This window comes from Zingiber officinale, chromosome 4B (assembly GCF_018446385.1).
Source record: "Zingiber officinale cultivar Zhangliang chromosome 4B, Zo_v1.1, whole genome shotgun sequence".
NCBI classification, from domain to species: Eukaryota; Viridiplantae; Streptophyta; class Magnoliopsida; order Zingiberales; family Zingiberaceae; genus Zingiber; species Zingiber officinale.
Genome location: NC_055993.1, coordinates 37,574,420 through 37,592,181, shown reverse-complemented (window position 1 = coordinate 37,592,181; position 17,762 = coordinate 37,574,420). Strand labels below are relative to the sequence as shown.

General features: G+C 34.5%; 1 protein-coding gene across 4 annotated transcripts; it reads left to right on the top strand.

The window, feature by feature from the left end:
* Nucleotides 1-4,954: 4,954 nt before the first annotated feature.
* Nucleotides 4,955-10,631, top strand: LOC121974969 (ACT domain-containing protein DS12, chloroplastic-like). 4 transcript variants are annotated; one of them, XM_042526278.1, is made up of 11 exons: nucleotides 4,955-5,094; nucleotides 5,178-5,474; nucleotides 5,681-5,738; nucleotides 5,820-5,945; nucleotides 6,035-6,129; nucleotides 6,316-6,400; nucleotides 6,478-6,537; nucleotides 7,429-7,484; nucleotides 9,824-9,929; nucleotides 10,012-10,065; nucleotides 10,238-10,631. In XM_042526278.1, exons 2-11 carry the CDS (start codon nucleotides 5,335-5,337, stop codon nucleotides 10,298-10,300), a joined length of 843 nt encoding a protein of 280 aa, XP_042382212.1. In that variant the 5' UTR covers nucleotides 4,955-5,094; nucleotides 5,178-5,334; the 3' UTR covers nucleotides 10,301-10,631. The 4 variants fall into 4 exon arrangements, with proteins under 4 accessions (XP_042382212.1, XP_042382209.1, XP_042382211.1 ...); XM_042526275.1 differs by having other exon boundaries at nucleotides 4,958-5,094; nucleotides 9,997-10,065; XM_042526277.1 differs by lacking the exon at nucleotides 4,955-5,094 and having other exon boundaries at nucleotides 5,164-5,474; nucleotides 9,997-10,065.
* Nucleotides 10,632-17,762: the final 7,131 nt, after the last annotated feature.

Below are 17,762 nucleotides of genomic sequence, written 5' to 3'. Positions count from 1 at the left end.
ATCAATATAAATCAACCAATATGTCTTGAAACTTCCAATGTGAGATTAATGTCTCATTCACAATGAAGCTTCCCTCTTTCACCTCTTCTCCATTTACATATATCCAACAAAGATATCATATTCATTTACCTAAGTTGATTAATTAACTACTAATTCAAGCTTCAACCAACTGAAAAACACATTCAATTGATTATGTCACTAACTAAAGCCAATTCTAAGGTTTTAGCTCGTGCTTAATTTAGCTCACAGTAAACCCTTTGTATAAATGCACTCACACTCAACTTTGCACAAAATAAAAACCGTCAGAGTCTCTTTCTCAAAACTTTGTATGCTAAGAAACATTACTTCTAAGTCATCCATTTTTTTGTCAAGAATTTAGTCACTATTAATTTATTAGAACTTTCATTTGTCAAATATCCAATCACCTAATTCATTGGAACTTCCTAGATTATAATATTTACAAAATTTGTGACAACTAATTTGCACTTGAACACTTAACACACTTCATAAGCAAGACATATCACATTCTAACTTAAACCTTTATCCAAATATAAAAAACATTTAAAGACATTATTGCACCAACATTCTCTATGTACACAATCATCACATTATTGGTGAGCCTGGCCATGTATAACAATGGGCAGCGGCGTAGCTACATGGGAATTGGAGGGTGTGATTGCCCACTAATTTTTTTTAAAAAAATAATATTATATATTTAAAAATCTTTCACCTCTACTCTCACCAATCGATTCACCACCGTTCGTCGTCGGAAAATTAAAATTGTTTATATATTTAGAAAACCCTCAACCTAATTGCATTTGTACGACTTTTACGAAGAAATATCACGATTTGGAATATTAAATATTAAATTTTAAAAATAAAATATATAATAATAAATAGATTAATTAAATCGTAGAATATGAAGTGGGAGAGTTAAATTAAAATTGGAGCAGGTTAAAACTAAATGGATAAACATGGAAATAAGGATTACATTGGTTCAAATTAGGATTGATTTAAGTCGATTTGGTCAAATTATGATCGAACTAAATTTAAGTTTTAAATGAGTTTAGTCGATTTAAAGCAAATTATAGTAATTTTGAGGAAACCTTCTCTTTCACTTTTCCTCTCCCTTTTCTCCCTACACACACTGCAGCCCCCGTCATGTCTTATTCCATAGTCGTGCCTTTGCCCATTCCTTTTTTTATTTTTCCCTTCCTCTTCTTCCCATTTCCTTCTTCTCTTCTCCAATGGCAGTAAATCTATAGTTTTTCTTCTCCTCTTCTCAAGCATAGGAGCTATCTTTTATTCTCCTTTCTCTTCTCAAATGGTAATAAACTAGTAGTTTTTTCCTCTCCTCTTCTTAAGCACAAGAGCTCTCTTTTCTTCTTCTTTCTCTTATCTAATGGTAGTAAACCTATAATTTTTTCCTCTCCTATTCTCAATCACAAGAACTCTCTTTTATTTTTCTTTCTCTTCTCCAGCAATCAAGAAATGCAGCATCAACTGCTATCCTCTTCCAGTAATAGGAGCAGCTCTCGACCCTCGTATCTTCTTTCTCATCTTGTATTTTCTATGGTTTTTGTTGGCACTGCAAGAATAGTCCTGTTTTGCCTTACCTTGCTCACTTTTTGTCATTGTCGAGTTCATCGAAACTAGTCGAGATTGCTAACGAAGAAGGTAAATCTCTCATCTTTCATTTCTCCCTTTCTATATTCTTTTCTCTATTATTTTTTCAAAAGCAACGGTCTTCTCTTATTTTTTTTTTCCAACAAGCAACCCATTACAAATTGTTCTTTTTTGTTTCCCCTTTGTCCAACCACAGCAACAACAAGAGGAGTAAATTGTTCCTTTTTTATATATAATTGAAGGAGAGTTTTAAAGTATAAACTTTATTTTATTAGGTTGTTAGTTAGAATGATTATTTAGATCGGAATGGAGTTTTCATATGTGGAATGCTAAATATTATGAGAAAACGAGATCACAAATGATTTTTCGACTTTGAGTCATAGATAAGCTCGGGGGATCGACGAATCGTTATTTTAACTAGAACTAATGGCTAAAGTCAAAATTTTTGAATTTAAATTTGTTTTGCTCCTTAAATTTGAAATTTAGATTTTAGAATTATGAAAATCCATATACACTAATGTTTAGAATTTTTGAAAATCACTCGCCTAGTTGAAAATCTTGGTTATGCCACTTGCATCGGCATGTCAATTTGCACTGGTCGTTGTCTATCAACACAAACTTTCTTCCCAACTCATAAGGATTCAAATGGCACCAAAACAAACAGCTCGCAAGGCACTTCTCTACAGGTATAATGAATCTTCTTCATCAATGTAGTGTCAATATTCATAAAACACTACTACTCTTGAAAATTGAAACAGCTAGAATAATTGCTTTGTAAAACGGATGAGTTTGGTTAAAGATTATTATTGATAATCTTGATTATCTATCCAAAGTTATCAATAAAAATCTTGACATGTGACCTAGAATAAGCTTCCCTTGTAAAAGTGAGATTTTCATTAAGGATTATCAATTTTTTTTTTCAAAATTATCTTTCAATATTTATCCTTTGAGATAAAAAAATACCCTTACTTATTAAATCTCAATCTGCCCTACCATAACCAAACCTCAGTTCCCCACTCGAGAAGGCATCCCCACTCGTGCCGCGAAGAACCTAGCGGCATTTCCCACTCACGACGGAAGGGGGATTCATGAAGTGCATGCCTATCACCTATGTTGGCCGACTAGTTGAAGAAGCAAAGTGAGCAATGGATATAAAATCAGTATTAGAGCATCCACATCAGTTATCTTATTCAAAGATTTTACTTTAAATTTTAGATAGAGTAACTAAAATTTTTTTGCATCAACTACCTTATCCATTCTCTAAATTTAGTATTTATGAATAGTACTTCTCTAAATTTAGAAAATAGATTTCATTCCTTAAACATTATAGAGGAAAGAGAAAAATAAGGAACTGATATATGGTACAGTGAAAAATGAATATTTAAATTTAATAAAGTAATTTTTTTAATCTAAATTATATAAGAAAATTGATGTAGATGTTCTTAGATGTTAAAATTATAGAAACTTTTGAAATCCTGTCAAGTTCTGAAAATAACTACTACTTACTAGAAACAAGTCACCTTTGAGCTGTTGGAAATGAGCCACATAAAAGACTGCATGGTGTTGCTCTTATCAGATAAACCTGAATACACTGTTTTAGGACTGAAGCAATTGCATCATTGTCTACAAAGTTTTCTACCTCATCAGTTACTTGGTTGACTGTACTGGAACCAAACAGAGTTGAGCATTTTGAAGGAGGATTATGCTCCCTAGTCTGCAGATTCATGTTAAGTGGAAGCATTTTAGTTCCAATCATACGAGGAGCAGCAAATTCCAGAGACAAATTATACTGGAACTTTATTATCGAAGAGGAGGGCTTCACCTTTCAATTTGATATTTTAATTATTTTGATTCTATAGTTATATGTGAAGTAACTTGAGTTAAGATATTTTGATTTTGTGCACCATCTACTTCGTGTTAAAATTTATGATACATGCAATTTGTAAATGTTTTATAGAAAAGTTTTCGTCTCAAGTTTGTAAACTTCAAATATAATAGTAAGTATGCATACTAACTATTGTGTAAAAATTATTTCATATTAATAAATAATATTAATCTTTCTTCAAATTAATATAATAAAAAGTAGAGATACTATAATAAAAATGTCTAGGTTAAACTAAAAATAATATAATAAAATATTAAATTAAATTATACATTTAAATCTTCAAACAAATAAATTTTATTACATTATTTAGGATTAAATTAAATAACATTAGATTATATTTAATTACTCATAACTTTGATTATATAATTATCTAATAATCACATAATAAAAATTATACATCATACCTTAAACTGCACCCTATGTTAATCTGCCTATTTCCACCAAAGTCCTGTGAATACATCTTTTATTACGTTATGTATCCTACTAGCAGGCATGTCCAACACCTCCACTGCAATAGACATGTCCACGAACAACAAGGTCTTCCTAGATGGGTTTAGTGACTAGTGCATGAGATGCTATCATAATGAGGTCTGGGATTCGAATCTCGGTAAAACCGAGATAAATACCTCCCTTATGTGCTAGTCACTATTCCAAAGACTAGTAGTCACCCGTGATTTACCTCCTCCGTGTTAATCTTGAGACGAACTGACGAGAGCATTGGGGACGAACGTATTCATTTTTTATCACAATGTCCCTAAACAACAAAGTCAAATGGACAAAAATCAAAAAGTTTTTTTTTTAAAAAAAAGGTTAAGTTCCTGTATCCGTAGTCGCTTCTGTACAGCTACTGTAATTATTCTTTACTTTCAATATTATTATAACAACTATAAAAATTACTACAACCTATAATAATTATTCTGTAGGTGTTACAATATCTAATATTATTATTCGTTTTTTAATATTAATATTTTAATTTATATTTTAAAAAATAATATGTTAAAAAAAGTTAGTGTTGGACTTGTACGAAGGAGTTGTTGAATTTTTTTTTTTTAAAGTGAAGAAATATATAAGATATTTTTAGTAGGTGGTACGAATATGATAACAAAGAAGATCTCACAAACCTCCAACCATTCTAGATCTCTTATTTACTCTATCACAGAGGAATGTTTATTGTAGTTCAGAGTTATGCAAGTAAAAAGCAGCATGGCCAACTTGTGTGTGATATGATTTTGAAATATGAGTCAGCAAGCATTCCTCTCCCATTTGGAAATTCGACAACCAAAAGAATCCATAAAAAAAAAAAATCATTTCTTGAAGTAATCGCGGATAAAGAGTTCATCGAGAATAAACAAGCGCGAACATTAAACAATGTCTTTTGTCATGACCTATGAGTCAGCTTCCAAAATCCATCCCCAAGATTCTTCCTTTCATTTGCTGGAGACAAAATTCCTCCAAGATATTCCAATAAATCAGACAGTGAGAATTCAGAGCAAATTGCTAATATTATTCAGTAACTTCTTGCCATTGTCCTCTCTGTGCCACCACAATTCACAAAGCAGCCGCGGGATCCGTGGATAACAAAGGTAAGGTGGTTTCTCTCTCTTCTTTATCTTATTGTGAATATGGAAATGGAGGAGGTATCAATCTGAGGGTAAGATAGAGACAGGTAAGGTGAGATTCGTATGGTTGGATAATGCAATGGTGCTCCGGAGATGCAGCCATTCGCCCTCCCCTTCTCTTCCTCTTCTTATTCCCTCTGCCATGGCATATAAGCGTATTCGAAGAGGAGTGGATTCGTAAAGTCGGTGCCTTGGCGAGGAGAAATGGCGGTCGCTATGGCTTCTGGGAGCCTCCGCCTTAACCCTAACCCGCGGGTGGGAGAGTGCTGCTTGCCGCCTTCGCTCCGGTGCTGCTCCGTCCGCTTCTCCACCCCTTTTGGAGCTCCAATCCCTTCAAAAATCAGGTTTGGATTCCATCCCCGTCAGTGTTACTGCAACTCGATTCGACTTCGGATGCCAAAACCCTACCTTGCTTCATTTCAGTTAATTTGTTCTTAGTTGTGGACCTCAAAAGATTGTTCAAGATTTGTACACTTCGACAATTGCTTCATGCATACTGTCCATCTAGTTATTATTACATAGCGATGATTTTGAGAATTGGGATTTCCAGGTTGCATTCTGATGCGACCATAACTACTCCTAGAGCAGCATCTCCAGCAGCTGTTGAGGCAAGAACTTCTTGTTTGCCTCAGCTCAGTACTTTGGGTTTCATTTTCCTCTGTGTTGATTCTAATCTTTTGGGTCAACAGGATGACAGCTCTAGTGAGACTGACACAATTCCTACTCCTAAAGTTATCATCGATCAGGATTCTGATCCAGATTCTACTATCGTTGAAATTACGTTCGGTGATCGTCTAGGAACTCTTCTAGACACTGTAAGTTGTAGTATCAGTTTAAATTCAATAAATTCTAACACCTTATCAGGTAGGCACTGGATGTTCATTATTGTTCTTGTGTTGTGAAGATGAAGGCACTAAAGAATCTAGGGCTCAATGTTGTCAAGGCTAATGTTTGCTTGGATTCTTCCGGGAAGCACAACAAGTTTGCAATAACTAGAGCGTAAGCGTTCTGAGATCCTGCCATTCTTTTGCCATCTGTGATCATTTTGTATAATGTGATCTTCATTTGGCATTTTCTGTAACTTAATGTAGCATAGCTGCAGTTCATCATGGATTAGCCATTCCTTTGCCTTATGGTAGTTTATTCATACAAATGATACTAAATTCAGTGGGTAGGGGCTTGTAGGTCTACTGGTCGCAAAATCGAAGACCCGGAATTGCTAGAAACAATCCGCTTGACAATTATAAACAATTTGATTGAGTATCACCCAGTAAGAATAAATGTTGCTTTGTGCTGTGTTTTTCTTTTCAAATTCATGAGTCTTCAATGCCTTCATTGATCTTGCAGGAGTCGAGCAGCCAATTGGCAATGGGAGCAGCATTTGGAGTTGAACCTCCATCGCAACAAGTACTTTAATTATATTTATTGGAAACCTTATATTCTATACATTTTCAAAATGTAGCATCAAATAATCACATGATATCTAATATTCTATTCGTTTAATCTTCAATCTTTCTAACAGATACTTCCTTCTCACTAAAACAAATTACTGCTAACTATTCCACTAAAATAAACTGTATACCTCTTACATTTTAGCATATTTTGATTACTTCTTACAGTTAGAAGCAGTCAATCTCCATCCAAAAAAACAAATAAGAAATGCTTCAACATCTCTTTACAGACAAAGAAGATTTCAATCTCCCTTAAACAATTATTCCTAATAGCTGAAGTCTGATTCCTTCAGTTGAAATGATTCAGAAACCCCTTAATGTTGTCTTTCTGGGATTGAACAGCTTGTATTTTAGCATTTTAATGGTGTCTGGTACTTTTATTCTTCGTTGAAAAAACACATGAGATCCTTTTTCTCTCTTCTTTGTGTCCAGAGAGAATATAAGTAGTTTGCAAGAAAGCTTTCCTAATATCTGAAATCAATACCTTCCTGAAGCATGAATGACAAAGCACATCATTGTAGATGTTCATTTTACATGTTCTTTGCATTTCCATATCTTTATAGCTTCTTCCACTTACCAACCGTTGTACATCCAGAAATGATTGTAGATGTTCATTTTACATGTTCTTCATCTTTGAAGGCGAGCAATTTGTTTACAGAATTCTAGAATTCTCAAGTATTTCTTTCCAATGATTGTATAAAATAACAGTTTTAATTACTTCGCTCAAAAGTATATCAAAGTCCAAAGTACTCAGCAAGTAGCTTGTCAATAAGCTTAATCATTATTTATACTTAGAAGTTTGATCACTTGACGAATGACAACTCTAATTGTCGATCTATGTTTTCAGGTTGATGTGGATGTTGCTACCCATATAGATGTTTATGATGATGGGCCTGATCGTAGGTATGAACATTTCACTGTATATGTGATGAGTAGTGACAAACTATACTGGCAATATATCCTCGTCCTCATTAAACCATGTTGTCTTTATTACTATTTTGGGTTGGCTAAATAAATCTCATTCCTTCTTTGAGTTCTAAGCATGGCTACATCACTAAGATACATTAAACCTTCCTTATATTATTTTGTGTTGTTGGGATTTAGTTGGTTTAACTCAATCCATGCCTGGATTCTGTGAGGGTGATGCATAGCACTGACTGAGCATGCGCACACACGCCCATTGGGTGTTTAACTTTTCACTTTGCATGTACGCGTAGTCTAGAGGAGCTTGAGGAGCCACTCTTATTGCATAAATGAGCTTAGGTGGGTTTGGTATAGATCGGTGACATGGCACAATATGAAAATCATGTGGTTCTATGTGGATCAGTGAAATGGCTTAATCTGATTCGTTAGATTAAGATGGGTGATCGAGTTCATCTAGATGAGTGGACATAAGTGCTCCTTCGGATGACTCAATCTAAGCCATTGAATTCAAAAATGGAGGACTCAAATGCATCCACATGTAGGGGCAAAGTGCTCCTTCAGATGAGACTCAATCTGAGTCAATTTCAAAATGGATGAATCAAATAAATCTAGGTGAAGGGACAATATGTTCTTTCAGGTAGGATACGATGTAGATCGACCAATTCAAGATGGACGAATCAAATTTGATTAAACCAAGAGGCTCTTCCAACCCTTCACGTAGTATAAATAGGGTCCCTCTCTTTGCAGATTCATTCATTCAAATTAGAATACAAGCATTCCATACTTGCATTTTGGAGAGTTTGAGAAGCATATTCGGTTTGGAGTTCTGGTGATTTCCGGTGCTGCTATCACAAGATAAAATCATTGTATTTTAGGAGGTAATTGTCATATTTCGTGAGCACCGTGTGCAAGGCAAATTCGTCTTAAAGAGATAGAGTTCAACTCTAGCCATGACTTTACCTAAATGGTACTATATTATCATTCTGTCTGCTCTTAGATTGCATGACGTTCATTAATTCCAACTGGCAATAGACAAATAATACAGTGGTGTAGAAATGTTAAACTGTATTCACAAAGAGTAGAAAGCTTAAAATTCATCTAAGTCTTCAAGGGATCTCTCCTATCCAAGGCATCATAAAGAACAAATCATGAAAGTTTGGCTTTGAAGCAAACATTATCTTGATGGACTCACAATCTAGGTCAATGTGAAAAGAGTTCCCTTATCTCATAGCAATTTGTCAAAAAATCAAAATAGTGCTCCTTTTTTACAAAATCATCATAGCGTAAGGAGTGTCTCTTTTTGATTTATTCATCTAATATTCTTTTACCAAATTTGTGCTTCTAAACTCACCACACCTTCATATTTGCACCTAAAAGAACTAGACTAACCATCCAACCTAACATGCACGCTTAAGAAACTCATGCAACAATATTGGTCAAAATTCCTATGAGTTATAATTTAAAAAAATATATTTTTTAAACAATAATATGATATAATTAATTTTGAAAAATGCTACCAATAACCAATAACTAAGGCTTATCCTACTAGGTAGAGTCGGCTATATGGATTCTTTTATGTCATTGGGCTTTATCCCCTACTATATTATCATTTATATTTAAATAAATTTTATCTTGTTTTATTATTGCTAACTAAGTCTTTTTTTATTTTCCTCTTCCTCATTTGATGTGCGTATTTGTCATAGTTTCACATCGTCTAATCAGAGTATTTATTGGCCGTTTAAATACATGTCCGTATCATCTAAATATGTCTTTTAGAGTTTTCTTTTAATAGATGCAGCTCTGACTTTCTCTCTAATGCTCTTATTTTTTATTTTGTCCATCCTTGTATATCCATATATCCATTTAACATTCTCATCTCTGCAATTCTCATCTTCTGCTCTAATAATTTTTTTTATAAATTTTAAAAATATCAAAAGTAGTCATGCAACAAAATAATTTTATGCTCATAATTATCAGTTTTAGCCGAAACTACTATGGGATTATTTTCCGTTTAAAATTTGAATTGAATATATATGTCATTGGAGTTCAGCCATACTTTCAAAGTGACCAAATGACTTAAAATTGGCCATGTAGCAGTTTTGACCATATGTGTAGTAATTTGACTAATTAAACCTACTGGATCTAGCAGTTTTGACCGAGTTTAAACTTACAAAACATGTTTACCTACTCATGATAAGCAACTAAAATCATCTCCACTTTGGTTATTTTTTCTTTTACATGGCTTAAATGTTGAAATGCATATTTCTCTTCTCTCTAGTCAATACGGAAATAAAAATATCATATTTGTTCCCATTCAGCTTGCTCGTTGTTCAGACAGCAGACTATCCTGGGTTGCTGGTTGATTTGGTCAAGAACATCACTGACATAGACATTGCAGTCCAGTCGGGGGAGTTCGATACTGAGGTACCATCCTTTAAAAAGGAAATTTTAGTTGCATGCCATTTAAATGATAATGTTATTTCTCACTTAGGGGTTGTTGGCTAAGGCCAAATTCCATGTCAGTTACAGAAACGAACCAATCAAGAAGCCTTTGCAACAGGTAAAAAATCTTCTTCGATTTTATCTGACAATTTTTTCTATATTTACACACCTAATACAATACTTGCTAATTGAATGGCATTCATGTTTACCTTTTGCTTACTTGATAGTAGGATAGTATCATTCGTGAGAGCTGAAGTAATATCAATCTATCATATTCAATATCTTTCTAGGTTCTCTCGAACAGCTTGCGTTACTACTTGACAAGACCGACGACAGAGGAGGCAAGCTTCTAGGCTTTTGCAAAGATGTGGCGTATACAAAGGTATAAACTTCATTTCCATGTTCACGTGGCACATTACATGATCTGAATCTTCCAAGGGGAAAGTTGGCATCTCATCTTCGCATCGGACCAAACTGAGATGTACGCAACCAAAAAAGTCTCAATCTACAATGAAACTATTTCCGAAGGTAGCATAAAACAATATTTAAGAATCAGTTGAGGAAGTGTGGTTATAAGGTATGATTTGACGACTCTAACTGATGCTCCAATGATGTTTTAACGAGTCCCCAATTATGATTCATGTTTTAACCTTCCAATGATTTTTCAATGATGATCCTTTTGTACCTCGTTGATGCTCAAATGACGCTTTAACGATGACAAAGTAAAACATATGGTCAGTGACTTTGATAAGCCATGTGAGGCATGGTGGATGTGGTTTGGATGCCAAGAGAGCAAGTCTGAATTTTTTGGTTAAAGGAGATAAAGCGGCAGTGCTCGAGTTTGTGTCTTGATTCTACTTCTTTTGATTTTGGTATTGTAAGAGTTCAGAGTTCCAATTGACTGCAGTGTGTTGAGTTTCCTTGCGTTCTTGACAGTTCGATTTAGACACAAAGAATACTTGTTGAGGAAAGAGATCTTGACATAGAAATACTTGTGTATAGGCTAGAGAGGGATAGGGATGACGAAAGAGAGAAGAGAGGCATTATATGAAGTTGCAAGAGGAAAGAGGTGGATGTGAGTGACGAGAGAAAAGGGGCAGGGTTGAAGGAGTTGATAGAGGAACAAGGAAGCCTTGGGGTGTAACGAGGAAGGAGATTGTAAGTGAAGCGAAGGATGATGAGAGCTAATCAAAGTCAGTCTTGGGAGGTTTATCCTTGAATTAAGACAACAAAGAAAAGAACGAGATAAGGAAGACTAGAAAGGGTGTTGAACTAGGAGGGAAGGGTAGGAAGGAGTCGATCAGGAGGAAATACGAGGATAAGGAGAGAAGAGAGAGAATCAATAAGAGAAGTGAGAAGAGGAGGAAGGAAGGAAAAGAATGAGAGAAAAATCAAACTGTTATTACCTCTCATCCTTGTCTTGTGTTCTATCTTCGGGATTGAGCATCTGTTTGAACTAGGTGTTAGTGCTATTGCTAACTAGGAGGTCGTGCGGCATTGGCTAAGTGCACCTTCAATCTATTCTTGTTGGATATATGTGATGTGAATAGAGAAGAGGTAGAAGAAGAAAGAGGCTCCATTATGAATGAGATTTTAGTTCTACATTGGGAGTTTCATAGTATGTTGGTTGGTTTATATTGATTCACATGCATGGGGAGAGAACAAATGTATGGGAAGAGACTCTCTCTCACGCGTGGGTACGTATGGGGATGCAAATCCAAGGTCTAGATTTCACCGAACTATGTTGACTTGTGTGCAGACACGACATGTGCGAATGTCGGACCGGTCGGAGTAAACTTTATCCAAGTGGAACAACCTAACAAATGCATTAAAGAAAGATTAATATAGCCGAGTGAATGATCTTTAAACGGTCATTAACACTGCCCTTTAGTCTTGAGCTCTTATATAAGGAGGTTGCGACCACAAACAAAAGATTACGCACATAGAAAAGCAACAGAAGCTCTCTCCACTTATGTTCCCTCCTCTGTCGTGAGCACCAGTGCTTGGTGGAATCACGGTTCATCGTTGTATCATGGGAAATAGACAACCCATGTAAACCTCGAAGCACTATCGAAGGTGGGACATATTTGTTTCAAGGAAACTGTTGGTCCTACTCGGCGTCAAAGCTCGCTCGGCCTTTACGTCCGCTTGCCCGATCGACCTCTTCTTCCACTTGGTTAGCCTATCCGCTTGCCCGCTCTGCCTCTTTGCTCGATCGACACCAGCTCGCTCGGCTTGTTTGTTCGCTCGACTGGCCTCTCGCTCGACGTGTCTGCTTGCCCGGTTGACTCTCTATCTGGCCAAACTTGCTCGGTCTTATTATCCACTAGACCTGTCTACCCGGTCGACCAATCTATTACTTGCCCGCCCGACCCTTCAGCCTGCTCGGACTGCACTATGTAATTAGCAAAAACTAGCCCCTGGTCATCTTGACAGATAAGTGAATTTAGTTCAGTGTAATTTAAATTCAGTTAATACTCCGTAAATCTCCGACAGCAGATTGAGTTCGCTAACAATCTTGAAATAGATTCGTTTCTGTTGAGATGACCATATAACAGAATATTCAGGTGCAACAGACTCAACACATGCAGGCTCTCTCCGCCTCGATTGAAACTATGCCAATCAACCATGGGGAAAGACCAGAGAAGTTCACTGGAGTGAACTTCAAGAGGTGACAGCTGAAGATGTTCTTCTACTTGATCACGCTTAATTTGGTTCGGTTCTTGATCGAGGATCCTCCCAAGCGTGCTGAGGATGCTGATGCGTAGACCATCAGTGCAGTAGAGGCATGGACTCGTTCTGAGTTCCTTTGCCGAAACTACATCCTCAACTGCCTTGCCGACTCGTTGTACGCTATGTATATAGTATGAAGAGAACGGCTAAGGAGCTGTGGGAGTCTCTGGACAAGAAGTACAAGACGGAGGATGTAGGGGCCAAAGAGTTTATAGTGGGCTAATTCTTAGACTACAAGATGGTTGACTCCAAGACGGTGATCAGTCAAGTCCAGGAGTTTCAGGTGATCTTGCACGAGATCCACTTAGAAGGGATGGTTCTGAGTGAAACCCTCCATGTAACTGCTATCATTGAGAAGTTGTCTCCCGGCTGGAAGGATTTCAAAAACTACCTGAAGTACAAGCGGAAGGAGATGAATGTTGAGGAACTTATTGTTAGACTTTGCATCGAAGAAGATAACAAGAGTTCAGAGAGAAAACTATTTTCTCAAGCTATTGTGAAAGTCAACGTGGTCGAGCACGGTCAAATCTCAAAACGAAAGAACCCCAAATCTTTCAAGATGAGATCCAGAGGAGGCATCAGCAAGACATAAATCTCCGACAGTAGATTATGTTCGCCGACAATTCCCTCCCCTTCCCTTCTCCTTCCCTAGTCCTCACGCTTCCAGCATCAGAAGGCCACTCTCCCCTTTGGCACTAGCCTTCCGACCATCCATACGTTCCTACGATGCAAATCGTGCTATCCTTGCGCTCGTCAAATTCATCAGGTTTGAGTAAGTTATCATAGTTGTTGCTCCAATATCATAACGTCACTATTTGAATGTTGCAAATTGCTTAGCAGCTCAGTCCAATAAGATTACGGGAGTGTTTGGTAGAGTTTTTACTAAGCACTTATTATTCTAATTACATAGAAGTATTTTGAGCATTTTATAAACTTCTGCTTCAGCTTCTAACTTTTACACAAAAGTTGAAAGTAAAAAATTTGATATTTTTTATTGTTTTTTTTTTCTAAAATTAAAAGTTGACGTTTATATCTTTATTAAATTTATTATTTTATATAATTATCATTATATTTATGACCCTAATAAATTTATCATTTTACATCATTATCATCACATTTATGACCTTAATAAATTTATTATTTTACATAATTATCATTCCACTTCTACAATATTTATTATTTAAATAATATTTTATATTTTATATAATTTGTATTTCTAGAATTTTTACATATATTTATATATTGATATAAATTTTATCATTTTTTTATTTTTATTTTTATTAATTTTATATATTTTTTCATTATAAAAATAATAATTTTAATACAATATTTAAAATATAATAATAATGATTATATAAACATAGTGTATCAAAATTATATTTAAATAATTAAAAAAATTAATTTATATAGTTTAAGAATATTATTATCATTTAATTAAAAATTAAGTTTGAAAATAATTATTCATTAAACACTCCAACTTTATCTTATATTAGTTTTTAACTCCAATTTCTAAATACTTTATACTTTAATTTCTCAATGACTTTAAAATAATATCTATAAGAATGAATTTTAAATAAATAAAAGCTCTCTCAAATATTCCCTAACAATGTAAGTTTGACAAAGATTAATTATGCTAGCTAATACCAAATCTAGGTGGCTGATATGGTCCTAATGAAAATTTTCACCGATCACTATGATAAATAGTAAAGTACTTATAGCAGGTGACTCAGAAGTCCAACATCTCTTAGTTACAAGTCCCATTTGGAGAGAAAAATCCTTACAAATATACTGTAGCTAGGAATCAAACTATGGATATATAAAAAATAACTGAATACTCTTACCGCTGCACTTCGGGAAAGTTTGACAAATACAAAAAAATGATAATCTCAGTTAGTCTCATTGGTTATCCTTGGGGCGATCGGTTCGGTCCCACGGAAGTTTCCCACCAGCCACCAGGATAAATCGGGAAGCGCGCGCGGTGACCAGCCCAGACGTTCAGCATCTTTTGATTGTGCTCTCCATTTAGAGAAAAATTCTTACAAATACGCCATAACTGGGGATCGAATCGCGGGTGTTTAGGTGACAACATGGATGTCCTACCGCGACACCATACCCTGGGACAAAGTTTGACAAATACAAAAAATATAATAATCTCAATTAGCCTCATTGACTATTCTTGGGGTGACCAGTCCGGTCCCACGGAAGTTTCCCACCGGCCACTAGAGTAAATCGGGAAGCGCACGCGGCAGCTAACCCAGAAATCCAACATCCTTTTGATTATGTCCCTCATTTAGAAGAAAAATTTCTTCAAATATATCATATATAAGGTTAGAATCATAAATATCTGAATGACAACTTAGATATCCTACCATGATAACATTATCTTGGGGATAAATACAAAATTAATACAAGGATATATCCATGCGTATATTACATAGAAGTCTTTGTCGAAGTAGGTAACGATAGAAGCATGCTCTGGCTGACTTGACAAATTTGAAAATAATAATAATAAAAATAAAAATAAAGTATACTCCTCAGGTTACACATGTGTCTTCTCATTATAAAAATATATTATTGGCCAACCAACCAAAGAATTATTGTCATCACTCCACCAAACAGAACACCACTGTCATTGGTCGATCGAAGCACCGTCACCAATCGAATGATTGAAGCATTGCCAAACCCATATATTCAATTATTTTTTAAAAAAAAATATATATTAAAATATATTAACAACAATCAATTAATAATTAAATCAAATTTTAACAGCTAATAAAATCGAACCTATATGTGTATAGATTATATAGATATCAGGGCCGGCCCTAGACTTTGAAGGGTCCGGTGCAAAAAAAAAAAAAAAACCCTTTTGATACAAGAAATGTCATTAAACTATTATTTCAAAGTGGAGCAACAATATGGTTCATCAACCATGATATTTTTTGGATTTAATCATAAGTTATCCTTTTTGTTACAACCTTGAACTTTTACCATGAGATCTGCGCATCTACAAGGTGTCAAACAGTGAGGCTTCATGAAGGCTTGCTAGTTGCTATGAATGAATTTTCTCAACGGCGGTAATTAAAGTATATAGTCAAAATGAATTCCACCAAAATATTGGATTACTAACCAACTATATTACTGTGTTAGTGTGTTTGTGTAATATATCTTGTAATACCTAAATCACATATTCATAGATATTCTATCCTTGTCCGTTTTTCCTATAATGGCACAATGCCTACCCTTTAATTACCTACCTTAATTACTAGAAATCCAAAATCCACAAATTTTAGAGAAAAACTACTTTAATTTGATGTTGAACCGGTAATCAAAATATAATCCAACCAAACATATTTAAGCAAAACAATAGATGCATAAATAAAAATGAAAACCTTATACGCCAACCCGATGTTGCGATAACGGCCACGAAGCCTAGAGGTGATTGTGAATTTGTGATGATGGCGCTCGAGATCACTAGGGTTCGCGACTTCACATGACCGACATATTGTCTGCACCCAATAAAGCCTATCGAGTCTTCAACGTCGGTATTGACATCGGCATGGGTGAAAGGTTCAAAGAGCAAAAGGCGACAGATTAGGTTTAGCCGTTTAGCGAATAGAAGATGGTGGAGGAAGAAAATGTTCTGTTCGTGTGTTTTGGTACTTTACAAAATAGGCCATATATAACAATTTGTAATTTATACGTAGATCATTTTTAATTAAATTTCTTTCACTTTGTTTGTTAATAATAAAAACTTTACTTTAAAATAAATAAATGGGCCCCACTAGGAAATGAGGCCCTGTGCAGTGGCCCCACATTGACCGCCTCAAGACCGGTACTGATAGATATATAGATTAGAAAAGAAGACAAAATCTTGATGCTCAAATTCACTATAAGCTCATATAGGTCGGTTTCTGTATATGGACTCGTACATTTAATTTATATACCTATTTAATTAATCTAATATCATATCCACTAGATATTTATCTAAAATAATAATAATAAATAAAACTCATAGTCACCTACATCTGCCAAGTATTTGAATAAATTGATATTTGATATTAATTATATGTGATAACAATTATTTATAAAATTAGTATGGTTGTAAATGAGTATATTTTAAGTTTTTAGTATTATAATAAAATTAGTAGAATTGTATTGTGATACTTAAGTTATTTTGTTATTTATAAAAGGGGAACCTTGATGCAACGATAAAATTATTATTTTGTGATTAAAAGGTCACAGATTTAAATCCTGGAATAACTTTTTTTTATTTTATCACTACTAATTAAGTTTTTTTAGGCTCTCCTTAGTTAATGTATATTTATCACAATCTCATATCGCCTGATTGATTTATTAATTAGTCACACAAGTATAATTATTTATCTAGAATATATGATATCATAAATGTTTTAGAAGATGATTTTCAAAAGGGAATTAAAATAATTTTAAATTTTTGAAATGGATTTTAAGAACTAAATTAATTGTTGCGTTTAACTATTGCGTTGACAAATGTTTAACTTTTCATTTTATAGCATTTGGATTATGATGATTTCTATGAATAGATCTTAATGATTCGATTGTAATGAATTAGAGGGAATGAGTGAATTGTCTGTATGGAAGTTAGATTCTTTCTCTTACAAGTGTAAGGATAAAACACAAATTTGTTAAATACCTATTTGTTCTAGTTTATGAATTTCATTGTTCAAGTCGAGAGTTATATGTAGTAGAAATAGAATAAAACAATACAAACAATAAAGAAGGCTAATAAAGCTATAGTTTATACATCACAATTTATTGATTCGTGAAGTGAATTACAATTGAAATCCATTCTAAAAACTTCTCTTTCCCATGGGTAGAGAAACCGATAAGATACAATAAATAGGCAAGGAGAGAAAAATACAAAAAAAAAAAAAAATTGTAGATGAAGCCTTCGTAATCCCTTAGATTTTCTTTGCTCGACCACTCTATTTCTATAAAATAAGAAAGGATTGATGCACCTATGTTGAGCAAAATTGGGCCCAAACGCAACATCTAGTCTTTGAATGACTAGTCAACTTAGATGATCTGATTGACTAAACTGAC

Coding starts and splice junctions, on each gene's coding strand:
- LOC121974969 (XM_042526275.1), top strand. CDS start 5,335: ATGGCGGTCGCTATGGCTTCTGGGAGCCTCCGCCTTAACCCTAACCCG. Junction 5,739..5,819: donor CATCTCCAGCAGCTGTTGAG/GCAAGAACTTCT, acceptor TTGGGTCAACAG/GATGACAGCTCTAGTGAGAC. Junction 9,930..9,996: donor CGGGGGAGTTCGATACTGAG/GTACCATCCTTT, acceptor TTTCTCACTTAG/GGGTTGTTGGCTAAGGCCAA.